Source organism: Myxine glutinosa, chromosome 4 (genome assembly GCF_964187855.1).
Source record: "Myxine glutinosa chromosome 4, kmMyxGlut1.1, whole genome shotgun sequence".
NCBI classification, from domain to species: Eukaryota; Metazoa; Chordata; class Myxini; order Myxiniformes; family Myxinidae; genus Myxine; species Myxine glutinosa.
In genome coordinates, this window is record NC_136264.1 from 153438099 (window position 1) to 153464853 (window position 26755).

Here is a 26755-nt window from a genome sequence, read left to right on the forward strand (position 1 = left end):
TCTGCATGTTTTGAGACATGGAGAACCCTCGTATTCTGAAACATGGAGAATCTTCTCTTTTTTTTGGTTGGCTGCAAGCATATGTGGCAGTGTGCAGAAACTTTTGACACCGAGATCAGTCTGCAAGATAATATAAATATTTGATATGCGTGTGGCCATGGCAATTTCTTCCACAATTATACTGCAATTGCTGATCACCAATTCTTCACACTGTTGATCAGTGAATGGTAGATATTGTTGCATTTGTAGGGATAGAGGATGATATACCATCGTGGAGATAGCACTCTGTAGGGTAGCATGGACCACGTGCGAGTAGGAAGCCAATCTCGATGTATTTAAGTAAAAAAAAACTCTGAGCTTAAGATATTTTACGTGTCACCACATGGGGGTGGTAGGGTCTAAGCCTAGTTCTCCCAGTATGTGATTGCCTCCTGTGTTTTTCCCTATTTTCCCTATGGTCATCTTCAATCCCACTCCACCCTCCAGGTCTTGAAAACAGCTGTTCACCACCATCTCTTATCTTCCCCCATCCAAAACCTTGATCTTTTCTACCACCGCTAATTTCACCCCAAATCCACTTTTTTGAAATACCAACATCTGTCCTGGAAGTCCTAGGTGTCCTTGTGTTTGATACTTCTCCCACCCCCCCTCCCCCTTCCCACGCCTCCTCCCCCCAAGCCCTCTCCCTCCCACACATCTCCCTGCTCTCAAATGTTGTGTTTGTGTGCTTCCCCTTCTCTCCCCATCTTGTCTTCCACTCCCTCTTTTTATATATTTTGTTTGTCTGTTTGATTTGTTTGTGAAATAAATGTTAGCTCTTTCACGAGCCTCGATTCTGTCTACAAAAAAAATAAAAAAAAATAAACAGGTTTATTTTATAGAACCCGATACAAAGAAACGTGACGGAAGAACTAATTCTAAATTGGGACGTCCCCACTCAGATTTCAAATACGAGACAAAGGGAGAATGAATAAAATAAATGTCCCGTCATGTATTTGTGAATGCGAGCTCATGTCTGGCAGTGCAGCGTCAGATCGATGTTCGAGCGCGTCGTCCGACGCAGCTCCGGTCGGCGCGAACCGCCCGGTCCCCAGCGCGGAGCGGCCCTCGGCGCGCCCGCTCGTCAGCGCTCCAACGCAGGCCCCGCTCGTCGTTCGCACACCAACGCAAGGCAGAGAATCGACGGCATTCCTTCTCTCCACCGTCTTTCGAACTGCTCATTCCTCCACCAGGTCCGGAGCAAGGGAAAGCCCAGCGCGAAAGGACAGTCAGGAGCAAGAGGCCAAGGGAAGAGAAGCGAAGAGAAGAGAGAGCGAAGAGACAGCCAAGAGCCCCAGGGAAGAGAGAAAATGCCAGCGAGCGAGTCGTTTTGTCACTCGCGGTGTGACGTCAGCCCTTTCTCTCCCCCAACCAGTGCCTCGTTTATTTGTGGTCTTTCCTGCCTTCTGACGTCACCGGCGCTTGTCCTCCAATCAGTGACCTGCTTCTATGTAGTCGTTTTGCACCTTCCGCACTGATTGGCAATCAGTGTGCCGCTTCCACCTTCCTTTCACCAATCGGTGGCCAGCTTCTTACCCCAACCAATCACACGTTCTCCTGGACGTGGCTATTGCTTGTTGGTTCTTCCAAAGTCATTGTGGCGGCGGGGAATTTATTTAATGTGTGGTGCGCTAATGGGCCCATCTAATGTCTATGGCAGTGGTTCTTAACCTTTTTAAAGGCGCCAAACCCTAACGAAACCCACCGAACACTCACGGAACCCCTCAAATTTGACCAAAAAATTAAGAAGAATTGCATATTAATGCATTTTCTGTTCTTCTTTTAGGGAGGCGATCTGGGAAATGCGTAGTTTTGTTTTGGCAAGGGCCACCCTCAAATCATTTTCGCATGCAAGCCTGCTCCTTTTCTTTGTTTTAATGTCCACCAGTTTTGAAAACGCATGCTCGCAGAGATACGTTGTAACGAACGGCGTGGGGATCTCAAGGGCAATTTTAGTGATGTGAGGATACCCTTCCATTTGGCGGCACCAAAACGTTGAGCGTTGTTGTGCCGAAGAGTTGTTGTTGAGTCTGGCTCTGCTGAAGTTCGATGAGGTCGTCGAGGTATTGGTCATTGACATCTGCCGTTGCAACATCGAAAGTAAACGGCTGCCGCACCCATGCTGGGTATTGCTCTTGGTCGGGGAAGTAGCCGTCGAATGACTTTCCTAGCTCATCCAAGTGCGTGGCAATCGCTTGCTTCAGCTCCCCCAGTACAGCAGTGCCTCCAATTTCAGACTCATCTTCGATCCCGCTCACGCACTCATCCAGTAGCGAAAAGTTCGCGAAGTTGTAGTTCTCTGTTCGCTGCCTCCACAACGGTAACTTCTTTCGGAAAGCGCTCAGCTTTTCTTCAGATTCGATGACATTCACCACCACCGCTGCATCATCCCTGCATCTGGCAATTGAGATGATTGAGTGCATCGAAGATGTCAGCCAAGTACGCCAAGGCGAGGATGAACTCTGACTCTTGGAAGTGCGTTGCATGGCAATGCTGGTGTTCTCGCAAAAACAGGGCTAATTCTACACGAAAGGCAAATACACGGCTCACTACCTTCCCTCATGATAATCATCGAACGTTAGAGTGGTAGAGAAGGACTTCGAATTCAGAGCCAATTTCATTGCACAGCTCTTTGAAGATGCGATGATTCAGAGCACGGCTTCGCATGTAATTCACAGTTTCAATGACGATTTTAAGAACATTGGCCAGTTTTGGAGGCAGGGTTTTTTATGCCTGCACGTGTCTGTGCAGGATGCAGTGCGTGACGATGATGTGTGGCGCATCGGCCTTCACCAGCGCTCCAAAACCTGAGTTACATCCCAGCATGGCTGGAGCTCCGTCCGAGCAAACTGCAGACACCATGTTCCACGAGAGGCCGTTGCTTCTGAAGAAGTCGTCCACAAGCTTCTTCACGTCAGCTGCCTTCGTCGTTGTTGTGAGAGGCTTGCAGAACAGAGTGTCTTCCTTGATCTCGTCTCCTTTGACATAACGCACAAATAAGATGAGCTGGCTCAAATTCGAAACGTCGGTGGTCTCGTCGAGCTGAAGGCTGAATTTCGTCGGGCTCGTGACTAAATCTGCAACTACCTGGGCGAGGATGTCGTCGCTCATGTCGTCAATTCTGCATCTGATGGTGTCATTTGAGAGTGGAACGAGAGACAACTTGTTTTCAGCAGCTTTTCCCAGCATGATGTCGGCCATCTTCAACGCAGCCGGTTTGATGAGTGTCTCACCAACGGTGTGCGGTTTGCCCTGCTTTGCAATCAGGTATGCAACTTCATACGTACTACGTCCTTGCAGAGATACTGCAAAAAAAAAAAAAAGTAACAAACTGATCTTAATCGAGTTCGGGCAAATAATTATATGACAAAAATTAAAAAAGGAACATGCTTAAATTTAATCAGTACCTACCCCTCTGAAAACAGAAATTTTAGAGAAGAAAACATAATTTATAGTTATGATGATGGGATTTATTATCTACTCAACTCTATGTCACCTCAAATCCCATTATAATATTACATAGAAAACTGTGAATTGTTAGTTTTGAATTGCGACCAAAGGAGTTATATCACCTCCACCTAATTTTCTGAGTAATTCAATCATATTTTATAATCACCATCCACTTTTGACTTTAATATAACTCTGAACCCACCCTGCATATCCACAAACATTTCCAACTTACTTTTCAATTAATCAGTAACTCCAAAGTAAGGCGCGACCAATGACGCACGGCACACGGCAAGCTAATCGAGGCTATTCACTTGAATTTCCGAACACCTGCAAAGTCCAAAATCCAGTAAGTGAGTAAGCAAGTAAGCACCATCAACAGAATAATTAGCAAGTTGCTCATTGATTCAACTTACTACAGTCAGTGTGAAACAACTTATCTTAAACACAGACCAGAGAAACCATGAATGGGATGGGAATACAATTACAAATAACATTTCCATTCGTTCATGAAATACATAGTAAAATAATAATAATATTAATAATACACTAATTAAAACTAATTTGCGATTCTTTCGCGTTGCGATGCGATTTGCGATTGCGTTAAACTCGCTCGGGCGTTAAACTATGTTTTAAAACTAATTAAAACTAATTTGCGATTCATTCGCTTTCCTGCGCATTTGTGCACGCGATGGCGATTTCTTTACCAAACTCCGCAAGCGCCAAGCCGTTAGCTTTGGACCAAACCATTTCATGTAAATAGAGGGGGGGGGGGGGGATTGTCACCGTACTCGCAAGCCGTTCGCTTTGGACCAAACCATTTCATGTAAATAGAGGGGGGGGGATTGTCACCGTACTCGCAAGCCGTTCGCTTTGGACCAAACCATTTCATGTAAATAGAGGGGGGGGATTGTCACCGTACTCGCAAGCCGTTCGCTTTGGACCAAACCATTGCATGTAAATAGAGGGGGGGGGATATACTTTTAGATATATATATATAGTACGGGCATTCCCTAGTATTAATAATAAGCGTAATTACACATCGATTCAAAATTGATACAAAACTAAAAAAAGAAAAAAAAAATTGCAATGCGTTTCGGAGGACCTCCGCCGAACCCCTGAGACTGGCTCACTGAACCCCTGGGGTTCGGTCGAACACAGGTTAAGAACCATGGGTCTATGGGATGTATTGCCATAAGGGACACTGGGATGCTCACCGAGGGAACGACGCACAAGGGAATTTTACCCATAATCCCTGTACTAATTAGCATGCCCCGTCCCCTCATTGCGGGGACCAAGATACAAGCTTAATCCGACATTCGGGCTACAGAAATTACATCTAGATTCCCTATCACATCAGTCGAGCACCTACCTATGCAGATCTACCTGGATCTAGATATTCCTCTACCCACCGACATAACAATATTTACCATCACAAGTTTCACATGTTCTTTACAACCAATAGTAAACCAAGTACCTTGTGAACGAAGAACTTAGAAGGAGATTCCCCATTGCTAGTCACCATCCCCACACTCTCTTGTCCCCTAGAAAATAAAAAGAAATTAGGGGTTAAAGATAGGAGGCGGCATTATATATTCACAGAATTCTAATTCTGATGCAGTGTACTCTGTTACAGAATGTAGGTGCTGCCGAAGCAGTTCATTGACAAGGATTATGTTGGATTGTTTGACATTGCCTCCCAGCAGTAGATAGGGCAGGGATTTGTACATGCACATGGTGCTGGCAATAACTCGACTTCTCTTCATGAAGAACACTATGGGATCTGTAACGTCCACCAACTAAAGCCAGTAGAAGGAAAGCCCAATTTAACGTCCATCGGAGGGACGACACACACACACTGATGAATCACCATTCCTGTGAAACACCGGAATGACAGTTTCTAGCTTGGTCGAGATCCGAACCCAGTCTAGACAAGTTAGAGGTGAGGTTATACTTAGAGGTTAGACTCACTCACTTAGAGGTGAGGTTAGAGGTAACGTTATTGTTATCAATTGTTACGGATCCGGGGGACGGCACTCCCGTTAGCAAGGGGGGGTTAATCCCCTTGTCCTGTTAAGCTGGCCGTCCGACCGGTCCTGGTACTTGTAACGCTCTTTTGCGGCGTGGGATTGATCAGGGTTATTGGTCCAGGTATTATCGCGAATACCTTTATCAATCCCTTCGCAAAACAGGGAGACAAGTACCGCTCGAACCACGGACAAGATGGTATTTGCCGAGCGGTTTAGCAATCCGCGGTTCGAGCCATTATAAATGGAAGAATATCAGAAGCCGAAGCCGAAGACAGAAGCCGTCTGCCGAAGACCTCAAGAGTCTAGGCCATCCTGCCAGCTGATACAGAACAGTAGAGTATAGATCGACATCAACGACTGACTGGTCGCCAAGTTACATGCAGGGAAGGGAGAAAAAAAATGAAATATAAAAAGCATCACGCAATGCACGGCCAGAAAATAAATTAACCAAAAACGAAGTAGTGCATAGTTATTGATGTAAAAGTTATTCAATTTCATCAATACGTTATTTCAATGCAACTCTAAAACAATATATATTTTTTCAGTGTTGCTGGCATTTTTCCCTCCACCAAAGGAGGATGAAAGTTATGTTTTTTACCGTGTCTGTCTGTTACGTGCGAAAGATTTTTCAAGTATATTGGTTGGTCTTGTGCGTTATTCTGTCTGTCTGTTTGTCACTTCACAAAAATACATTTTTTGACATGTTGATCTCCTGTGTGTGTGTGTATATGTGTGTGTATGTGTGTGTATGTGTATGTGTATGTGTACTCACTTATACTTGGCGACAGGTCACAATTTTAAACAGATCTTCTCCAAATGGTAGAGTTCGTGGTCTGACAATATCCTAGATATTTTTGAGGTCAAAAGGTAAATAAATATAGGCCAAAGGTCAACCACTTTTTCTCGAATTTCTAAAATCCACAATTTTCACCTGATTGACTTGAAATTTGAATAGGATCTGCATATCAGCGAACTTAATTAATCCACCAACTATTTTTGAGAACATAGGTCACAAGATCAACATACGCCAAAAGGTCAACCACTTCTTTCAAATTTCTAAAATCAATTTCCATCCGATTGACATGAAATGCAATAGGATTTGCATATCAGCTTACTGAAACCAACCACCAACTATTTTTGAGGTCAACATAGGCTAAAAAGGTCAACATAAGCCAAATTTCTAAAACTGACAATTTTCATCCGATTAACTTAATTTGAAGACGATTTGCATATCAGGTCACATAATTCAACCACCAATTATAATTTGTGAGGTCAAAAGGATGCTCCACCGAGTGCCATTCTACTTTGTTCTCTTTTGCCATGTGTCGCTCTACGAGTGATTTTTCATCTGTCAGTCACCTACAGGTCACAATTTTCAACCAATCTTCATGAAACTTCACCAAATGGTAGCGTTTGTCATAAGCAAGAATCATATTGTTTTTGGGGTCAAAAGGTCAACATAGGCCAAAGGTCACCAACTTTGTCGATTTTCTAAAATCCACAATTTTCATCTGATAGACTTGAAATTTTAAGAGGATTTGCATTCAAGCTTACTGAAACCAAATTTCTAAAATCCCAAAAAACATTTTAAAGAATTTTTTTTCTAAAATCCTCAATTTTCATCCGATTGACTTGAAATTTTCAGAGGATTTGCATATCTGGTCACTGAATGCAACCAAGTATTTTTGAGGTCAACATCGGCCAAAAGGTCAACATAAGCCAAAGTCAACCACTTTTTTCCAATTTCTAAAATCCTCGATTTTCATCCGATCGACTTGAAATCTGAATAGGATTTGCATATCAGCTTACTGAAACCAACCACCAACTATTTTTGAGGTCAACATAGGCCAAAAGGTCAGCATAGGCCGAATTTCTAAAATTGTCAATTTTCATACGATGAACTTAAAATTTGAAGACAATTTGCATATCTTGTCACTGAATTCAACGCCCAACTTTTTGAGGTCAATATAGGCCAACAACCTCTTTTAGGGATTTCACAAGTATCGTGCTGTGCATGACATATTTATTGTTGGTTTGTTTGTTTGTCTGTGAACAAGATATCTCAAAAAATTGTGGACGGATTTTGGCAGAGAGGTAGCATATGCGACAAAGAAGAAATGATTAGATTTTGGTGAAGATCCAGATTCGGATCCGGCTACTATAATTTTTAAAATGATTCTACACCATTGGGTGATTGGGCCAAAAATGATAAATAGCACGATATCTCAAAAGGTTGTGGACAGATTTGGACCAAACTTGGTGGACAGGTTGGGTGTGACAAGGATGATTCAATTCGATTTTGGTGAAGATCCAGATCCAGATCCAGCTAGTATAATTTTTTTAAGTGATTCTTCACCATTGGGAGATAGGGCCAAAACGATGTACTGTATAGCAGGATATCTCAAAAAGTTGTGGATGGACGATTTTTTAATTAAATTTGATTCTGTATTGTGATTTTTCTGGTCTACTCTGGTTAAAGAAGATTCAGCTTTCCACTTGCCCATACAGTGCTATTATGTAGACCTTAAGAGGGATTTGCGAGGCAAGACTTGCTACATTCCTCACGTGCTTTTCTGAAGCAGGTGACCAAAGGTCACACGAAGGGTTGGCTCACGTTTCGGATAGAATAAACAGAGCGCTCTCCTAATGGCCATCCGAAATACATTCCGACCCCCTTGTGGCATATCAGACTTCTTCATTACTTGAAAAAGGAAGTTACTTAATAATCAAAAATATTACATCATTTATTTGCAACAAATCCATGCTACACCTACATTCTGAAGCCAATTTGAATAAGAGCTGAAGGAATTGTTCCTGTTGTTTAAACTGTGGGAGTTGCTTCTTTTTTTTCTTTTTTTGCTTAGTCCTCATTTCCAGAATACAATAGATGGTTACTTTGCTTCTTGCAAATTTTTTTACAGCAATAAAATTAATTTTATTAAATGTCTATGCTTTGCCTAAAAGTACAGCCAGGATGTTTTACTATCAAAATAGTCTTGCCCAAAATATATCGACTTACACTGCCACATAATATTAGTAACTAAGAAATTTAAATTATATTTTGGAATCCAAGGCACGATCCCAATAGGGCAGAAACTCATCCTGAGCAGACGAAACTGTTGAATGGTTTAGTAAAGAAATTTCATCTTTTAGACATTTGGCAAATTTACAACCCCTTATATAGCCATAAATTAATTAGTTGCCAACACACTAATCAGTGGTCCGAAGCTAGACGAGATGATCCAGACTACTCGTAGATGCTAGACTATATGATGGCAATGGAGCACTTCATTTGGCCTTAAACTCTCCCAGGAAATATTGCCTTCAGAGATTCTGATTCGGTAACAACAAACCTCCTGTTTTTGTAATAACAGAGATTACAAAATTACCTCGAAAGCATTGGCGAATAGTATTTGGTCTATCAAAGAAATTATAACCCACTCAGACCAGTCTTATTACAATCCTTGGACAATGCATTGTGCAATATTTCCTTTGTTCGCGACATGAGCAATTTATATTAGATCGAGCAAGAACACTGGCTTTGTCTTTTGGACAAAGAAAAGCCTTCATTTGTATTGATTATTGCTATTTGCTCTGTTTTGCAAGGTTTGGAAGGGTCTATATAGTATCCATGTACAATAACATTTCCAGCTTACTTGAGGTTAATAATGTACTGGGCCCGAGGTCAACCCTTCGTTGGTTGAGGTATTGGGAAGAGTGCCCCATAGCAGGTCTCTTGCACTCCTTCTCTGCTGGTTTGGTTATGCAAGACTTTGAAATGGTTTTAATCCACTGTCAATTGCAAACCCAGTGCTGGGCCAGGTCCCAGCAGTCTGCAGATCTTTATGCAATGGTCAAAAATAAATAAGGAAGTGTTTGCTTTCGTTCAATCTGTCCAAAAGTTTAGGTTTTGCAAACATAAGAGGTGAATCGGCCAAAGAGTAAGGACTTTTACCTTGGTCCACAAGGTGGTACAGTCCCCTCCTCCAGAAACTTGAGTGGACATGTGATTGTGTCCAATATTACACACATTCAATGGATAAAATCCAAGATGGTCATGAAGCCATTGGGCCAATCACCCTTGGAGTTTACGCACTGGATTTCATGACTTGAAATCATGTATAGCAGGATATCTCAAAAAGTTGTGGATGGACGATTTTGATTAAATTTGATTCTGTACTGAAGATTCTGCTTTCCACTTGCCCATACAGTGTTATTATGTGACCTGTGAAGTTAAGTTTCTTGGTTTAGTGGTCTCTCCTCTTCTCCCCCCCCCCCCCCCCCCCAAAAAATATTGTTACAGTTTTTAGAACCTTCACATGTAAATTTAGTAGTAAATTCCCTTATAAATGACCCCTGTGTACATGTCCCCTTAATTGGCTGTTAATTAAAAATTGCACCTTAGTTAGTCCCTGTACAACATGTAGCGAACCATAGGACCTCTCAATAGTTATGTCATTAGCATGTGTTTCAGGTAAGGCTGTGTTTCCAATAGTCGACTCTACATTGCATCAATCAAATAAGATAGTTCCCCTTTCAATTTTCCCCAATCGTCTCCCGCTCTTCAAGTGCAGTAGCGGTAAGGCAGCGTTCGCTGCCGGAAACAGTTGAGCTGTTTTCTTCGCGCCAAAACTCCATTGCCCACAAGGCCAGGATCGGAGAAGAAGGGAGGAGCCGCCACCGAGCACCACCTCGTCATCAAAGGTGGAGCCAGAGAGCCCCTAACGACCAACCAGGGCTCGGTGGGCATGGCTTGATAGGGCGTGGCAAGAAACATCTAGAGAGTTCGAGAGGGTTCCAAGGGCGTGGCCAGAAACGTCTGGTAGGTTCGAGAGGGTTCCAAGGCGTGGTTATAAAACCCTTGGCGCGAGGCCCCCACCAGAGAGACGCGGGAGGAGTTTCAAGAGCCACGGTGTTGGAGACGGATGAGCAAGGAGCACCAGAGAAAGAGACGCGATACCAACCAGCACTGACGACCGGGTTTTCGGCACTGCACCGGAGCGTGACGCTCACGTGGGCCACCAATGGCGTGCCGTGATTCCCGAACCTCCCTGCCCACCAGTTCTTTGGACCGTCTGCCCTTCTCATCCTTCCCGCCATTCCTGCCTGAAAACCCCATGAGTGTACGTGAGTTTGTTCTGTGTGTCTTGTCCTTGGGTATAAGTAAGAGTGTTTAAGAATTGCGCTGTGTCCTCTCCTTCTTCTTCTGTATATTGCTTTCGTTTCTCCTTTGGTTTCTTTGGTTTTGTCAATAATTAATAAATGTCTGTTATTTCTTACCCTTTTGGTTTCATTCTCATCCGATCGCTTTAGTGATTTCCTGATTGAGTACCTGTGGCGCGATTTCGGCAGAACCGCTTATAATCAGGTTTAGTCTTTTGTTAACGGCCCGTGTCGCAGCTCGCTTCGCTCGGCGCAATCCATCTATTACGCTGCGGCTCGGGCGGGAGTATTTCCTTGCGTACCGGAAGGCACTGGTACTTAGGTCATAGGACGAATCGGCCTACTACCCTATTCAGCGCTGACCGGGCGTGACGTCATACCCCCAGGACCGGTCGGACGGCCAGCTTAACAAGACAAGGGGATTAAACCCCCCTTGCTAACGGTAGTGCCGTCCCCCGGATCCGTAACAATATTAAGTAATAATAATCTATAATCTTCTTCTTCTATTATAATATTATTATTATTATTTATTATTATTGTATTATTATTATATTATATTATATTTATTTATCTATATATATAAAAGAAAGTTTTTGTTTGTTTGTTTGTTTGCACGCGCTAATCTCCTGAACAGTGAAAGATAGGAGGAAACCTCTACAACAAAAAATGTCGGGACGGGCCCGGGGAAGGTTATAGGCTGGGTGGCATCGGCCAGGCTGGGCCCATTTCACAATTAAAGGCTGAGCTGATTATAGTAGTCAATCTTCTACAGCCAAGAGTAAAAGCTGAATTATAGCAGTAAATTCATTCAAAAAGAACCAAAAATGTCGGGACGGGCCCCGGGAAGGTTATAGGCAAGGTGGCGAGGCCGGTCGAAGCCGCTTTGGCCAGGCTGGTCCCATTTCGCAATTAAAAGCAGAGCTGAATTATAGTAGTCAATCTTCTACGGCCGCGAGTAAAAGCTGAATTATAGTTGTAAATTCATTCAAAAAGAACCCGGGCAACGCCAGGTGCTTTCGGCTCGTATAGACATAAAATAAAGTTTTTGTTTGTTACTTGCCGGAAAAGATTCCAGCAAGTATGTTGATCGGTTGGTTTGTCTGTCTGTTTGTTCGCAGTACTACGTCCACACCGTTGCACGTAGAATCGCCAAACTTTGCACACATATTTGTCTTGCCCTGGAATAGACTGTGCCCAATTGATGGCGTCACCGATGACGTGGTTCGGCCGCCATCTTGGAAAAACCGAAAAACGTAGCACCTCTATATCTCCAAAAGTGCTGAATAGAAAAAAATTGAGACATGGCTCATTGTAAAGAACTCTCCATGGGGAATAAAATATGTTATTGATGGTCATAGGTGCCTCCATTATGACGTCATAATTCGACAAGTACAAAACTTCATCCGATCAAGATGAATTTCTTGAGCATCATCAAGGAATAAATTAGTTTAGAAAACAAATAATGATGACGTCATCGGTCACGTGGTTCGGCCGCCATATTTGTCCTAAATGGCCGATAAAAAAGTACATTCCGGCAAGTCCTCGGTCTCTGACCGATTTTTCATCTGTTTGTCTGTCTGTTTATTCGCAGTACTACGTCTACACCGTTGCACGTAGAATCGCCAAACATTACACATATATTTGTCTTGCCCTGGAATAGACTGTGCCCAATTTTTAACTCTCGGCCCAAGGCCTCCATTATGGCATCATAATTTGATAATTCGAAAAGTACAAAACTTCATCCAATCAAGATGCAATTTCTTGAGCGACATGACGGCATAAGCTGGTGGAGAAAAAAAAATGATGACGACGTCATCGGTCACGTGGTTCGGCTGCCATCTTGGAAAAACCGAAAAACTTTGCACCTCTATATCTCCGAAAGTGCTGAATAGAAAAAATTGAGACATGGCTCATTGTAAAGAACTCTCCATGGGGAATAAAATATGTTAATGATGATGTCATTGGTGCCTCAATTATGACGTCATAATTTGACAAGTACAAAACTTCATCCGATCAAGATGAAATTTCTTGAGCATCATCAAGGAATAAATTAGTTTAGAAAACAAATAATGATGACGTCATCGGTCACGTGGTTCGGCCGCCATATTTGTCCAAAATGGCCGATAAAAAAAAGTACATTTCGGCAAGTCCTCGGTCTCTGACCGATTTTTCATTTGCTTGTTTGCTTGTTTGCTTGTTTGTCTGCGCCCGCTAATCTCGTGAACGGTGAAAGATAGGAGGAAACCTATGAAACAGAAAATGTCGGGACGGGCCCCGGGAAGGTTATCGGTTAGGTGGCGAGGCCGCCTCGGCCGGGATGGGCCCATTTCGCAATAAATCTTCTTCTTCTTTCAAAATCCTCTTGAAGTACAACTTATGCACTTAATAGGAATATCTCACTGATTGCAACACATGCTTTCAAAATTCTCTCTCGCGGGGCCCGACAGAAGAAAGAACAAGGAATCGTTGAGCATGAACTGATACTGGGCTCGCGTCAGACCAATGTACAGAAGATTAAATTCATTCAGAAAGAACCCGGGCAACGCCGGGTGCATTCAGCTCGTAATCTATATAATAAAGTAGCAGCAATTTTCTGTCTGTCTGTTTGTCACACTACACCATTATATCTGGGACATCATTATGGCGTAGGACGGATGACTCCACCCACCGCCATTTGGATTTTAATGCATTTCTGGCCTAACACATCGTCAAACTAGTCATATTCACAATCGCCATACCCTACCTTTATGTTTTCCATTCAGTGTGAAGCATAAACTGTGTGTGTGTTAAAATTATTATTTTTAAATTGTTAAAATTAAAATGATTGTTGAAATTATCATCAAATATCAAAAGGATACTGGTCACGGGCCTTCCAACGAAACTACGTATATGGCTTCGACCTCACTTTGATCCGTGCAGCATTCTGGACTTCCTGTTGCTTATACTCTGTCCTGTTTAAGGCCCAAATGAAGCACTCCATTGCCTTTTCACCACCAAAATGAAGGTCCTCTCCCATGGCCAACAAGGCCAAGGGCCTTTACCATGGGAAGAAACGAGTTAGCTTCAGTTTCATACAGCAATACGATTTTCATAATAATAATAATAATATCACAACTTCAATAATAATAGTAATCATTAATCATAACACTTTGTGGTGACTGCAAAGTTACGAGATTAAAGCGGTGTATTATTCATGACTCGATGAGGAGCGGTGTGCTTATGACTGCTAGCAAGCCACAACTAATTTCCTGGGGTTGGGTGTTGTGGGGAGAGGGAGAAAGTTGGGAGGTGGAGAAGAAAATTGGGGGTGGGGGTGGAGAGAGAGTTGGAGGTTGAGTGGAGGGGGTGGGGTCATCTACCATTGCATGAAACATTAGGTTTGGTGGGGGGGAGAAAGTTTGGGGGGGGGGGGGGGTTGGAGAATAAAGTTGGGGTGGAGTAGGGGATGAGGGGAGGGGAGGGCTGCCACCGCAAGATATGTCACTGAAGGTTAACACTCCCCATCATGCTGTTGCAGAATCTCTATCCTCGCAATGACCACCATAATGGAACATGGTGCACCTTAACCAAGTTGACTAATCATCTTCTTGAAGCGCAGATGCTCAGTGGTGAGCGTGTCGGGTCTATTCTCCTTATTCCCAGAATTATTCTTTCTTGATCTGACACAAATCTTCCTTTCCAAATCCGCCGACGACAGTTTCCGGACAGGTTGGCCTTTGCGATGACCGTCAACAAAAGCCAGGGTCAGAGCCTGTGGCGGTGTGGTGTCCTGCTTCCCACCAGTGTTTTTATACATGGACAGCTGTACTTTGCAGTGAGTAGAGCAGGAGACCCACTCGATCTGTGCATCTTTGCCAACCAGAGTGAATTCTGGATAAAAAAAGGGACTGAACTGAAATTTGGAAGGTTAATAGCTCCCGAGAAAATATATATATATTTTTTTTAACTTAAAATGGACCAATTCAGGTCAGTAAACAAAACCTTTCATAGTTCATTACAAATGTACGCGATTCCACATTCCTATGCCACCTTCAGTCAAATGTCAGGCATGAACAGCCGGTTCATGAAGGACTTGGGCAATAAACTTACTGCAGTTGACCCCATCAGAAGGGGGCTAATGTTTCTATAATGTATGTAGTTAATGGCAAAACTGCAAATGCCGAATCCGCGAATGCGAGCGAAAAATAATTACGGCATCTCATGGGTGGAAACCGATAATCTCAATTGAATTGAGAAATTGCCGAAGATACCAATGTGTTGTTTACACATGGAGAAATATCGGCGTCGTACAAATGGTAATGGAATTTCAGGATTCAAACTTTCTGCTTCCGGTCCCCCGAGCGACGGGGCTTGCTTCGATCTCTCCACGGCATCAAAGTTTGAGTGTTTTCCCGTTCGTTTCTTTGTCAAATTTCCGCTGCGTATTTTGTTGTGTATGTGTTATTGTGTGTTTCTATTTGGTTTTGGTTTTGTAGTTGTTGTAAATTTGTGTGTAATTAGTCGTTTCTTTGTTCGCGCCTCGTGCGGCCTGGTGTCTCGTGCGGCCTCCTCGTCTCGACTTGCCTCCTCGTCCCGCCCCCTATTTCTCGTTTGTTCTTTTACCTCTGCTCCTGCTTTCTCAAATCCACGTTCTCACTTAGAATCTTTTCCCAGATTGTTTTTCATGGTTTTGTTTAAATATTTATTTAAATATGTTTAAACCGCAGCCGTGATGCTGACGCCGTCCCCCCACCCCCCAGAATTTCCATGTTTTAAACGTTTCCCAGTGTGTACCCTGGATAAGAATAGGTACGCCGTATCCCTGCGTGTCGTAAGAGGCGACTAAGAGGGTTGGTGTCAGGAAGGGCATCCGGCCATAAAAACATTGCCTCAAAAAGAGAACTATGACAATTACAACAACATGTGGGCAGGGTACAGCCCGAAGTGGAGATCGGTTCCTGAGGTTTGGGACATGGAATGTAGGGACAATGACAGGGAGATCAGGAGAAGTGGTGGAAGTATTGGTCAGAAGAAGAGTGGACATATGTTGTGTGCAAGAGACGAGATGGAAGGGAAGTGGTGTGAGAATGGTGAAGGGTAGGCAGGGACAGAAATACAAGTTTGTGTGGCAAGGGTGCCCGGAGGGCGTGAATGGTGTTGGTGTCCTGTTTTCTGAGGAGTTTGTAGACAGTGTGGCGAGTGTGACTAGAGTGAGTGATAGGTTGATGATGGTGAAAATGATGATTGGAAAACTCTTGGTGAACGTCATCTCGGGATATACTCCGCAGGTTGGTCGAAGCGATGAAGAGAAGGACAAGTTCTGGTGTGCGATAGAGAAGCTGATGGAAAACGTGAAAGATGAGGAAGTTGTTGTGGTAGGAGACCTAAATGGACATGTGGGAAGGAGTATGGATGGTTTTGATGGAGTTCATGGGGGTTACGGATATGGTGTGAGAAATGGAGAAGGTGAAAGGATTTTGGAGTTTGCTGATGGAGCTGATTTGTTGATTTGTAATACTCAGTTCCAGAAAGAGAATAATAAGCTTGTTACATACACGTCAGGTGGGTCGACGACAACCGTTGACTACCTGATGGTGCGTAGGCGAGATAGGGGGCACCTCCGGGACACAAAGGTGATCCCGGGGGAGGAGGCTGTTTCACAGCACCACTTGGTTGTCTGCGACGTAAGGGTGAAAGGTGCGAGGAGAGCTCGGCGGGTGAAGTACCAACCGAGAATGAAGGTGTGGAGGTTGAAAGAGGTGACAGTAAGGGAGGCATTAAAAGAGAGGCTGAGTAGGGTCGAGGATGATGTGGTTGAGCTTGAAAGTGGTTGGATGTCAATGAAAGCTAGTCTGCTGGGAGCCGTTGGTGAGGTATGTGGATGGACAAAGGGACCACCGAGGCACTCGGAAACATGGTGGTGGGATGATGAAGTTGGAAGGAGGATTGACGAGAAGAGGAAGAAGTTCAAGGAGTGGCAGAAGGCGAAGGGTACGGGAGCAGAAACAGCAGAGCATGAAAGTTATAAGGCAGCCAGGAAGGCTGCAAAGAAAGAGGCAGCAAAGGCGCAGGAGGCATGTAGGAAAATGGTCGGAGAACGCTTGGATTCGGAAGAAGGTCAGAAAGCAGTATTCAGGATTGCAAAGCAGAAAGCAAAAGAGAGGTGTGATGTGATGGGGGTGAGTTGCTTGAAGGATGAAGTGGGACAAATCGTTGTCGACCCAGATCGAATTAAAGGAAGATGGAAAAGATATATGGAAATGCTGTTGAATACGGAGAATGAATGGGATGGCAACATAGAGAGTAACCCAGTTTTAGGACCGACAGAGAAGATAACTGAGAAGGAAGTTGAGGAAGCGATAAAAGCAATGAAGGGTGGAAAAGTGGGAGGGCCGACGGGAATTGTGGGAGATATGTTGAAGGCAGCAGGAAGTTGGGGTGTTAAGAGAATGACAGAGATCTGTAATCTGGTGGTGAAAGAAGGCCGCATTCCAGTGGATTGGGAACTGAGTACCCTCGTCCCTCTATACAAGGGGAAAGGTGACTCTCTGGAGTGTGGCTCGTACCGAGCGATAAAGTTATTGGAGCATGGAATGAAGGTATTGGAAAGGGTGTTGGAGAGGAGGATAAGGAACAAAGTGAAGATCGACGAAATGCAGTTTGGATTCATGCCAGGAAGAGGAACGACAGACGCGCTTTTCATTGTGAGGCAGTTGCAGGAGAAGTACATGGAGAAGAGGAAGAAGTTGTTTCTTGGGTTTATTGATCTGGAGAAAGCATTCGATCGGGTTCCACGCAAAGTATTGACATGGGCATTGAGGAAGTTAGGAGTGGAGGAATGGTTGATCAGAGTAGTGATGGCAATGTACAAAAGAGCGCGCACAGCTGTAAAGACAAAGGACGGGAACAGTGGTGAGTTTGAGGTGAAGGTGGGAGTGCATCAGGGGTCGGTACTAAGTCCACTACTATTTGTAGCTGTGATGGAGCTGCTGGCTCAGAACGTAAAGGAGGGTTTACCATGGGAGTTGTTGTATGCAGATGATCTGGTGTTGATTGCGGAAAGTATGGATGGACTGAAGGAAAAGATGAACACGTGGAAGGAATGTATGGAGACAAAAGGTCTGAAGGTGAATATCGGAAAGACGAAGGCGATGGCAAGTGGTAAAGCATGTGGTGAGGTGGAAAGAACTGGGAAGTGGCCCTGTGCTGTGTGTAGGAAGGGTGTCGGAGTGAACTCCATTCAGTGTACAATGTGCGCTGAGTGGGTTCATCAAAAATGTAGTGGTCTAAGAGGGTCATTAACCAGTGTGGCAGTTACATTCAAATGTAAGGTGTGCACAGAGGGAGCTGCAGATGGAGGAAATGTTGAGTTGGATCTTGGAGACGGCGTGAAGCTGGAAGGTGTGAAAACATTTTGCTACCTCGGAGACATGCTGAATGGAGAAGGTGGATCAGACTCGGCAACGCTTGCTCGAGTGAGATGTGCATGGAAGAAGTTTCGGGAATTGAGTGGCGTGCTGATGATGAGGGGAGTGTCGTTGAAGCTGAAGGGAAAGGTGTATGCTGCATGTGTGAGAAGAGTTATGATTTATGGGAGCGAGACATGGGTAATGAACGTAGAGCAGCAACGAAGGTTGGAAAGGGTGGAAATGCGAATGGTTCGACGGATGTGCGGAGTATCGTTGAGAGAGAGGAAGACAAATGATGAATTGCGAAAGATGATGGGAATAGAGCCTGTGATTGATGCTGTGAAGAGGAACAGGTTGAGATGGTTTGGTCATGTGTTGAGGAAGGATGAAAGTGACTGGTTGAGAAGAGTGATGGAAATGAATGTAGAAGGAAGTAGAAGACGGGGAAGACCGAGAAAGACTTGGCTAAAGATGGTGGAAGAAGAAATGCGGGCAAGGGGGTTAACAAGGAGAGATGCAGAAAATAGGGCAAAATGGAGAAGATTGTCATGGGGACCGCAAGGCTAACCCCCGCTCTAGCAGGGAAAATGGCCTTTAAAATGCATGTTGTTGTTGTTGTACAAATGGTAATGCAAAATCACAATTGTATTGAGATATTACTGAACCAACCAATGTTTTCACATGCGATTTATGGCGAAACTGCTAATGCCGAACCTGTGAACAAGTTTACATGCATAGAGACAGCAGACATTCAAAACTAGTAGAGCAAACTCAAAATCACAATTGTATTGAGAAATGTATGAAACCTCCCAACCACCGTAGGACACCCGCTGGGGCCGCAAAAGGTTCCACAAAAAGTTTGGTAAGGCTATCCCCAAAATTGAGGGAGTAGTTGTTGACAGATGGACAGACAGAGACAGTCCTTTATCATGTAAATTTACACACAAAGCATTCAATGCAGAGTATATATGTAACTGTTCACTCATTGTAGATATTACCTCCACCACCGGACGTGGACGGAAGTTATGTGTTCACCCCTGTTTGTTACTTGGCAAAATAAGTTTGCCAAGTATGTTGGTCTGTCGCGTCTGGTTCTCCGTCACTATTTTTATCCACAGCTTAGAAGCAATCTCATTCTGAATTTTTTTTGTGTATGTCGGTGACCGGGAAAAAAAACAGCAACGCACATTGTTCGTCAGGATACAATCATTTTTCAAGCGATTCTTCACCATTGAGAGATAGGACAAAAACTATATATAGTACGATATCTCAAAAAGTTATGGACAATTTGGACAAACTTGGTAGACAAGCTGGGTGTGTGACAAGGAAGAATAGATTCAATTTCGGTGAGAATCCAGATCCGGACACGAGGATTTTTTCATCTTCAAGTTATTCTTCACCATTGAGACATTGGGGGGGGGGGGGGGGGGGGGGGAACGGTATTTAGCACGATATCTCCAAACATTGTGGATGAGTTATGACTAAACTAGGTGGACAAGTTGGTTGGGCTTTAAGGGTAGGGGAGGACAAGATGGATACAAAAGCAAACCCTCAGGATTCAGGAAGGAAAAACTAGAAATTTGTAAGGAGGTGATCGAGCTAATGGTGAGGGGGAAAGATCATAGTTTTGGATTTGGGATGATCTGAGATGGTGGTGAACAGCTGTCTTTTTTTTTTCTTTTCTTTTTTGTATACGAAACTCGTGAAAGAGCGAACACTAATCACACAAAAAGTCAAACTGATACACAAAACACAAAAAATAAGGGGAGCAGTAGACAAGATGGGGCGAGAGGGGGAAGGACACCCCAAGAGGGGGAAGGAAGGACACCCCCAAGATGGGGAGAGAGGGGAAGGGGTGGGAGGGGGGGGGCCTTGAAGACCTAATGCTGTATTTAATGGTTTGGCTGGAATGCCACCGGAGCTGAAGTGCTTCCGACAATGGAGATTTTTGACATGAAGCAGGTCAGTGTCTAATGCATCATGAGATCTCCTCTAATAACCCAATGGTTTTTCAATCTGAGGCTAATTACCCTGCGCTCGCGAAGCAAAAAGCGGGGTTAAGCATTCAGCTACGTACGTACGTGTGCCGTGCGTGTCTGCATTTTAAAAATTCATTTTCTCGGCAACCGTTGGTCCGATTGACATGAAATTTTCACCATAGGAGCGTATGGCACATATTTTAATGTCTCCTGTAGAATATTTTAATGATTATTATGACGTCATAGGTCACGTGGTACAGGCGCCATCTTGGAAAAACTTCACACCTCTATCTCTGAAACCACTCCATGGAAAAAAATTGAGACTTGGCTCATTGTCAAGTACTCCCCATGGGGAATAAGATATGTTAATGATGTCAACGGTGCCTTCGTTATGACGTCATCATTTGACAAGTACAACACTTATCTGATCATTATAAAAAAAAAATTCAGCAACTGTCGGTCTGATGGACACGAAATTGTCACCACAGGAGCACCTCCTCCTTTCGAATATTTTAATGATAATCATGACGTCATAGGTCATGTGGTACAGGCACCATCTTCGAAAAACCGAAAAATGTTGCAACTCTACATCTTCAAAACCGTTGTATGAAAAAAATTGAAACATGGCTCATTGTAAAGAACTCCATATGGGGAATAGGTGTTGTTAACGATGACGTCATTGGTGCCATAATTATGACGTCATAATTCGACAGGGACAACGCTTAGTCTGATCAGTTTGAAATGTATTGAGCGTGGATCTATGCAACAATCATATCAGAGAACATAAATTTATGATGTCATCGCTCACGTGGTCTGGCAGCCATATTGGATCAAAGAAGAAAAAAAATGTTCAAAACAGAAGAGTTGGCTCACAATACTGAATAAGTTGACTGCACAGGGTAAGTATTCTATGAATGCCATCTAGTTAGTAATAGTAATACTGTAGGCTACTGGTAAAGTTTGCATGGTGTTCACCTGGAACCGTGACGTCATCGTGCAATCACAAATTAAATCACTCAGCAAAATAGCATTAATGTACCGACTACCTACCTATACACCTCCCAATTCGAACACGTCCTATCTCCACTCGATACAAGAGAACTCCCTTTAAGTTTAAGGTCGAATCGTGACGTAAAACAAAGATGTCGGGGAGGTGAAGGAAATATAAACCTACCAAAGAGCACCTGGTGAGGTATTACCGTTTGAAAAGAGGAATTTATTAAATATCACCTCAAAAACACAACCGATATGCAGACTTACCGATGCTGTAACGCCGTGAGCCCCAGCGTGATAACATGTGGTACATCCAGCTCCGCATGCCACTGTCCGCTGGACACGCAGCCGAACACGCCGCACGCTTCCCTCATGGCGCCGCCAGACTCCGAATGAGCACCGAGGGATTCCATCATTGCTGCCTTTCTCCTCACGCGGTCTCGGCCCGATTTAACCGCTGTGGTTCACGTTTGGCCGCGACGCAGAATACCGACCGTGCACGGTCCCCAAATCCGCTACCCTCCCGCCCGTGCCTCCCCCACAGACTCGGCCGCAACGAGCGCAGAATCTTGGAATTCCGCTCCGAATTGGAAACCTTCAACTCCAAGTGCACAACCGATACCCACCCCGCGCGTACTGTCCTTAACCACGTTGTGTAGCACTCGCAGCCCGCAGGTCCTGCTTGCACAGCCCACGTTGTGTGTACCCCGCACACCAATACCACAAGGGGCGCACCGGGTCCCGACAGTTTACTCCCTTCCCGCTTATACTTATAGTCGATCACTAATGTAAATAATAAAACAAACTTTCCACTTCAACAACCCATGTGTCCAATCGCCAAGCTTCACGCACATCGCTCAAGCGGATTAAGCGCTCCGTGAGAAACCCTTGATAAGGAACGTCTGGCTTGGCAAGCGCTGGTTCACTGGTTTGCAACTGAACACACCTTGGTTGGTTCCTGTTTGTTACTTGGGAATTTTTTTTTTTAACAAGTATGTTGATCACTACGGTGTGTTTGTGTGTCCGCTCACTTATACTTGCCTACAGCACAGTTCACAATTGTAAACCGATCTTCACGAAACATCACCAAATGATAAAGTTCGTGGTCCGACAAAATCCTATATATTTTTGAGTGCAAAAGGTCAACGTAGGCCAAAGGTCAACCACTTTCTTTCAAATTTCTAAAATCCTCAATTTTCATCCGATTGACTTGAAATTTGAATCGGATTTACATATCGGCAAACTGAATTCAACCACCAACTATTTTTGAGATCAGCGTAGGCAAAAAGGTCAACATAGACCAAAGGTCAACATTGGCCACACAATCGGGTATACAAGGGTTGTTGCGTTCTGTATTAGTGGAAAACAACTGCTCCACGTCTACAAAAGTTATTGCCACTTCCTCTGGAGATGGTCCGTCAACTCTACAATGCTGTTTGTCATGGAGTGGTGGCTTTACGAAATTCTGGCATGAAACAGCGTACTATTGCTCGGCAGTATGGCATCACTCAAGGTCAGGTGTCAAAGATCCTGAAACGAAATGCTCAGAGGGGTGTCCCTACTCCAATGCCGAGGCCAGGACGTCCACGCAGAACCACAAGGAGAGATGATCGCCAGCTGCACCGGTTAGTCTGCAATGGCCGTACCAAGTCAGCTAATCGGCTTAGGGCTGAGTGGCTGTGGCAGCAACTGACAAATGTGCCTGTATCCAGAAGGCTAGTCAACCAACGACTGGTTCAAGCAGGCTATCGTGCCAGGCGTCCCCTGAGAAAGCCACGCCTGACCAGACAACACAGCCAGCGCCGATTGCAGTGGACCAGAGAGCACCGTCAATGGCAGCCAGGACACTGGAATCACGTGCCCTTCAGTGACGAGTCTAGATTTCTGGTCTATCGTCAAGATGGCCGCGTCCGAGTGCGCAGACAAGTGCATGAAGCCCACAACGAAGATTGTATAGTGCCAAGAGTCCAAGCTGGAGGTGGTGGGGTGACCGTTTGAGCTGCTTTTCATGCAGGGGGCAAAACTGATCAGGTTGTTCTGAATGGAAACCTGAACCAGTTCAAGTACAGGGTCATTCTGGAAGAAACATTGCTTCCATTTGCTCGTGCAGCCTTTCGAGGAAACTTTGTCTTCCAAGATGACAATGCACGGCCTCATCGTGCTCGCATGATCCAACACTTTCTTGCTGACCGTGGTGTAGAGCATATGGAGTGGCCTGCCATGTCCCCGGATATGAATCCGATAAAGAACTTGTGGGCAGAATTAACGCGTCAAATCGACAACTTGGACCAGCAGCCTACCTCTGTGCGTGAATTAGAGCAGGCTATTGTAAATGCATGGCAAGCGATTCCTGTCCAAACCTTGGCAAATCTCGTGAACAGCATGCCTCAACGTGCTCGCATGATCCAACACTTTCTTGCTGACCGTGGTGTAGAGCATATGGAGTGGCCTGCCATGTCCCCGGATATGAATGTGATAGAGAACTTGTGGGCAGAATTAACGCGTCAAATCGACAACTTGGACCAGCAGCCTACCTCTGTGCGTGAATTAGAGCAGGCTATTGTAAATGCATGGCAAGCGATTCCTGTCCAAACCTTGGCAAATCTCGTGAACAGCATGCCTCAACGTGCTCGCATGGTCCAACACTTTCTTGCTGACCGTGGTGCAGAGCATATGGAGTGGCCTGCCATGTTCCCGGATATGAATGTGATAGAGAACTTGTGGGCAGAGTTAACACGTCAAATCAACAACTTGGACCAGCAGCCTACCTCTGTGCGTGAATTGCAGCAGACTATTGTCACTGCATGGCAAGCGATTCCTGTCCAAACCTTGGCAAATCTCGTGAACAGCATGCCTCAACGTGTACGTGCTCTCCTGAATGTTCATGGGGGTTACACGAAGTACTGAACTGTAATTTTACTGTCCGTAATCGGTCATAATTTAGCTTTTGTTTTTGTTGAATTTTTTTTGGCTAATGTGCAAAATAAAGAGATACTTCTGGAAAACGTACAGAAGTTTAACACAGTACTGTCCGTGAATTTAGTTCGATATCAGTTTACATCACTTTCAAGGATCAATTTATTTGTTTCGAAATGTCAAATGTGGTTTTTGTTTCTTTTAAAGGTCACATTAACAAAATCTCGAATAATTTCAACATAATTCTAATGAACTTTTGGTTCGAAGTCATCTTGAAAAGTAAGTTCACCCCCACAAAAAAAATGTTCCATATTAAATGCCAAGTCTGTACATCCGTTGTGGACGGATGATTTTGATTAAATGTGATTACTCCCGCCAGGGAGTAATGCATTCACTCGTGTGTGTGTGTGTGTGTGTGTGTGTGTGTGTGTGTGTGTGTGTGTGTGTGTGTGTGTGTGTGTGTACAAGATAAATGGAAAAGTTCTGAACGGATTTGGATGAAAGTTGGTGGGATGATTGCCCTTGGGATAAGGAAGAATTGATTAGTTTTTGGTGAAGCTCAGGATATTATTCGGATCCAGGAATTTTTTGAAGGGTTGTTTACCATTGGAAGATAGGGCTTATTTTTTTTTAAACATTTTCTTCTATATATTCTTTATTTAACATTGTGATATGAAAATATTCTTCATATTTGTTGTAAATGTAGTTTGAACTCGTGGTTATGCGTTAGAGCGGTGTATTTTGTTAGCAGCGTGGTCTTCAAGGTTCTTTTTGTTTCTAATAAAGACATATTCTGTCATTTTTAAACCACCAAAATGTGTATTATATTTCCCCGTTTCATAAAATGTATCGTTTGATACATATAATGCTTTTAAACTGTTTTTTTTTGTTTTTTTTACCTCAGAGATATCAACATTTACCTCAGCGAATGTCAATCGCGGTGTCAGTATTTGATGAACTTATAAAGACAGGTGAGTTATAAGTGTGACCAGCATGTGCACGGGATTCTTCCCAGAAGAATGAGTGGTCACATTAGCTTGTCCGACCTAAAATGAGCGAGTTTTGTTTTGACGTTTGGACCAGTTTTACATGTTGTATCCCTAAGGAATGAAACGAACGTTTTCCTGGCTTACAATTTTATTTGAAGTCACACATGCCTCAAAATACACTCACCTATATAGAATTGAACGCTGACCACCGGGGTCGGTGGCCTGGTCCGCCGCCATCCGGGCATAGTCGATGCCAAGGTGGACTGCGTGGGCGACAGCCCGGGAAAGGCAGTCGGCCACCGGGTTGTGCTTTCCCACGTGTCGGATGTCCGTCGTGTACTCGGACACGGCCACGAGGTGACGCTGTTGCCGGGCCGACCACGGCTCGGCGACCTTGCCCATCGCGAAAACCAGCGGCTTGTGGTCGACCAAGGCCGTGAACGCACGGCCGTCGAGCAGATGGCGGAAGTGCCTGACCGCCAGGTGGAGCCCGAGCAACTCGCGGTCGAAGGTACTGTACCGGCGTTCGGGCGGGCCAAGCTGCCGGCTGAAGAACGCCAGCGGTTGCCAAGCACCACGCACCCATTGCTCGTGCACCGCGCCCACCGCGTAGTCCGAGGCGTCGGTGGTGAGGGCGATCGGTGCATCGGGCGCCGGGTGCGCGAGCATGGTGGCGTTGGCCAAGGCGAGCTTCGCGCCCGAGAACGCCGTGTCCATCTGCTTGGTCCAGGTAACGTCACCTTTGCCCAGCTTCCCTCGAAGGGCCTCGTGTAAGGGGCACAGGAGCTGGGCGATGCGGGGCAGGAACCGATGGTAAAAGTTTACCATGCCCAGGAACTCCTGGAGCCCCCTGATCGTGCGGGGGCGCGGAAACCCCTTCACCGCCTCCACCTTGGCCGGTAGGGGGACGGCCCCGTGCCTAGTGACGCGGTGCCCCAAAAAGTCGATTTCAGCGACACTGAACCGGCACTTTGCGGGGTTCACGATCAGGCCGTGCTGGCCCAGACGTTCGAAGAGCGTGCGGAGGTGACGAAGGTGCTCTTCGCGGGACGCACTGGCGACGAGGATGTCGTCCAGGTAGACGTACAAAAAATCCAAGCTGCGCAAGACGCTGTCCATGAGGCGCTGGAACGCCTGAGCCGCATTTTTCAAACCGAAGGGCATCCGAAGAAACTCGAAAAGCCCGAATGGTGTGATGACAGCCATCTTCGGGATGTCCTCCGGCCTGACAGGGACCTGATGGTAGCCGCGTACGAGGTCCACCTTTGAAAAGAAGGACATCCCTGCCAACCAGGCAGAGAAGTCCTGGATGTGGGGGACGGGGTAGCGGTCGGGGGTGGTGGCGTCGTTGAGGCGCCGGTAGTCCCCGCACTGTCGCCATCCCCCGCCGGGCTTGGGCACGATGTGGAGCGGGGACGCCCACGCGCTCTCGGAGCGCCGCACGATGCCGAGCCGCTCCAGCGTAGCGATCTCTGCTTTAGCTAAGGCGAGCTTTGTCGGCTCGAGGCGGCGTGCCCGGGCGTAGACCGGTGGCCCGGCGGTGGGGATGTGATGTTCCACCCCGTGCTTGATGGTCCCCGCCGAGAAGGTGGGCCGCGTGAGGGCCGAGAAACCCGCGAGGAGGCGGGCGATTTTCGTCCGCTGCCGGAAGCGTACAGATGAACCTGGCCGGAACGGAACCGCTCAGCAAGCCGCTCGGCGAGCCGCTCGGTGAGCCGCTCTGTGAGCTGCTCAACAAGGCGGGCAGTGCACACGCGAGCGAGCTGAACGTCTCAGCCTGGACAAGCCTTCTGCGCTTTACATCGACCAGT

General features: G+C 45.3%; 1 protein-coding gene across 1 annotated transcript in view; it reads right to left on the reverse strand.

Moving 5' to 3' along the window:
• Positions 1-21898, reverse strand: part of PPAT (phosphoribosyl pyrophosphate amidotransferase) — a 98392-nt gene extending 76494 nt beyond the window's left edge. The window contains exons 1-2 of the mRNA XM_068113870.2: positions 21307-21898; positions 4964-5030 (exon numbers count right to left, since the gene is read on the reverse strand). Coding sequence (XP_067969971.1) covers positions 4964-5030; positions 21307-21455 — 216 coding nt within the window. The 5' untranslated portion in view covers positions 21456-21898. The remainder of the gene's footprint in view (positions 1-4963; positions 5031-21306) is intronic.
• Between the last annotated feature and the right edge of the window lie 4857 nt (positions 21899-26755).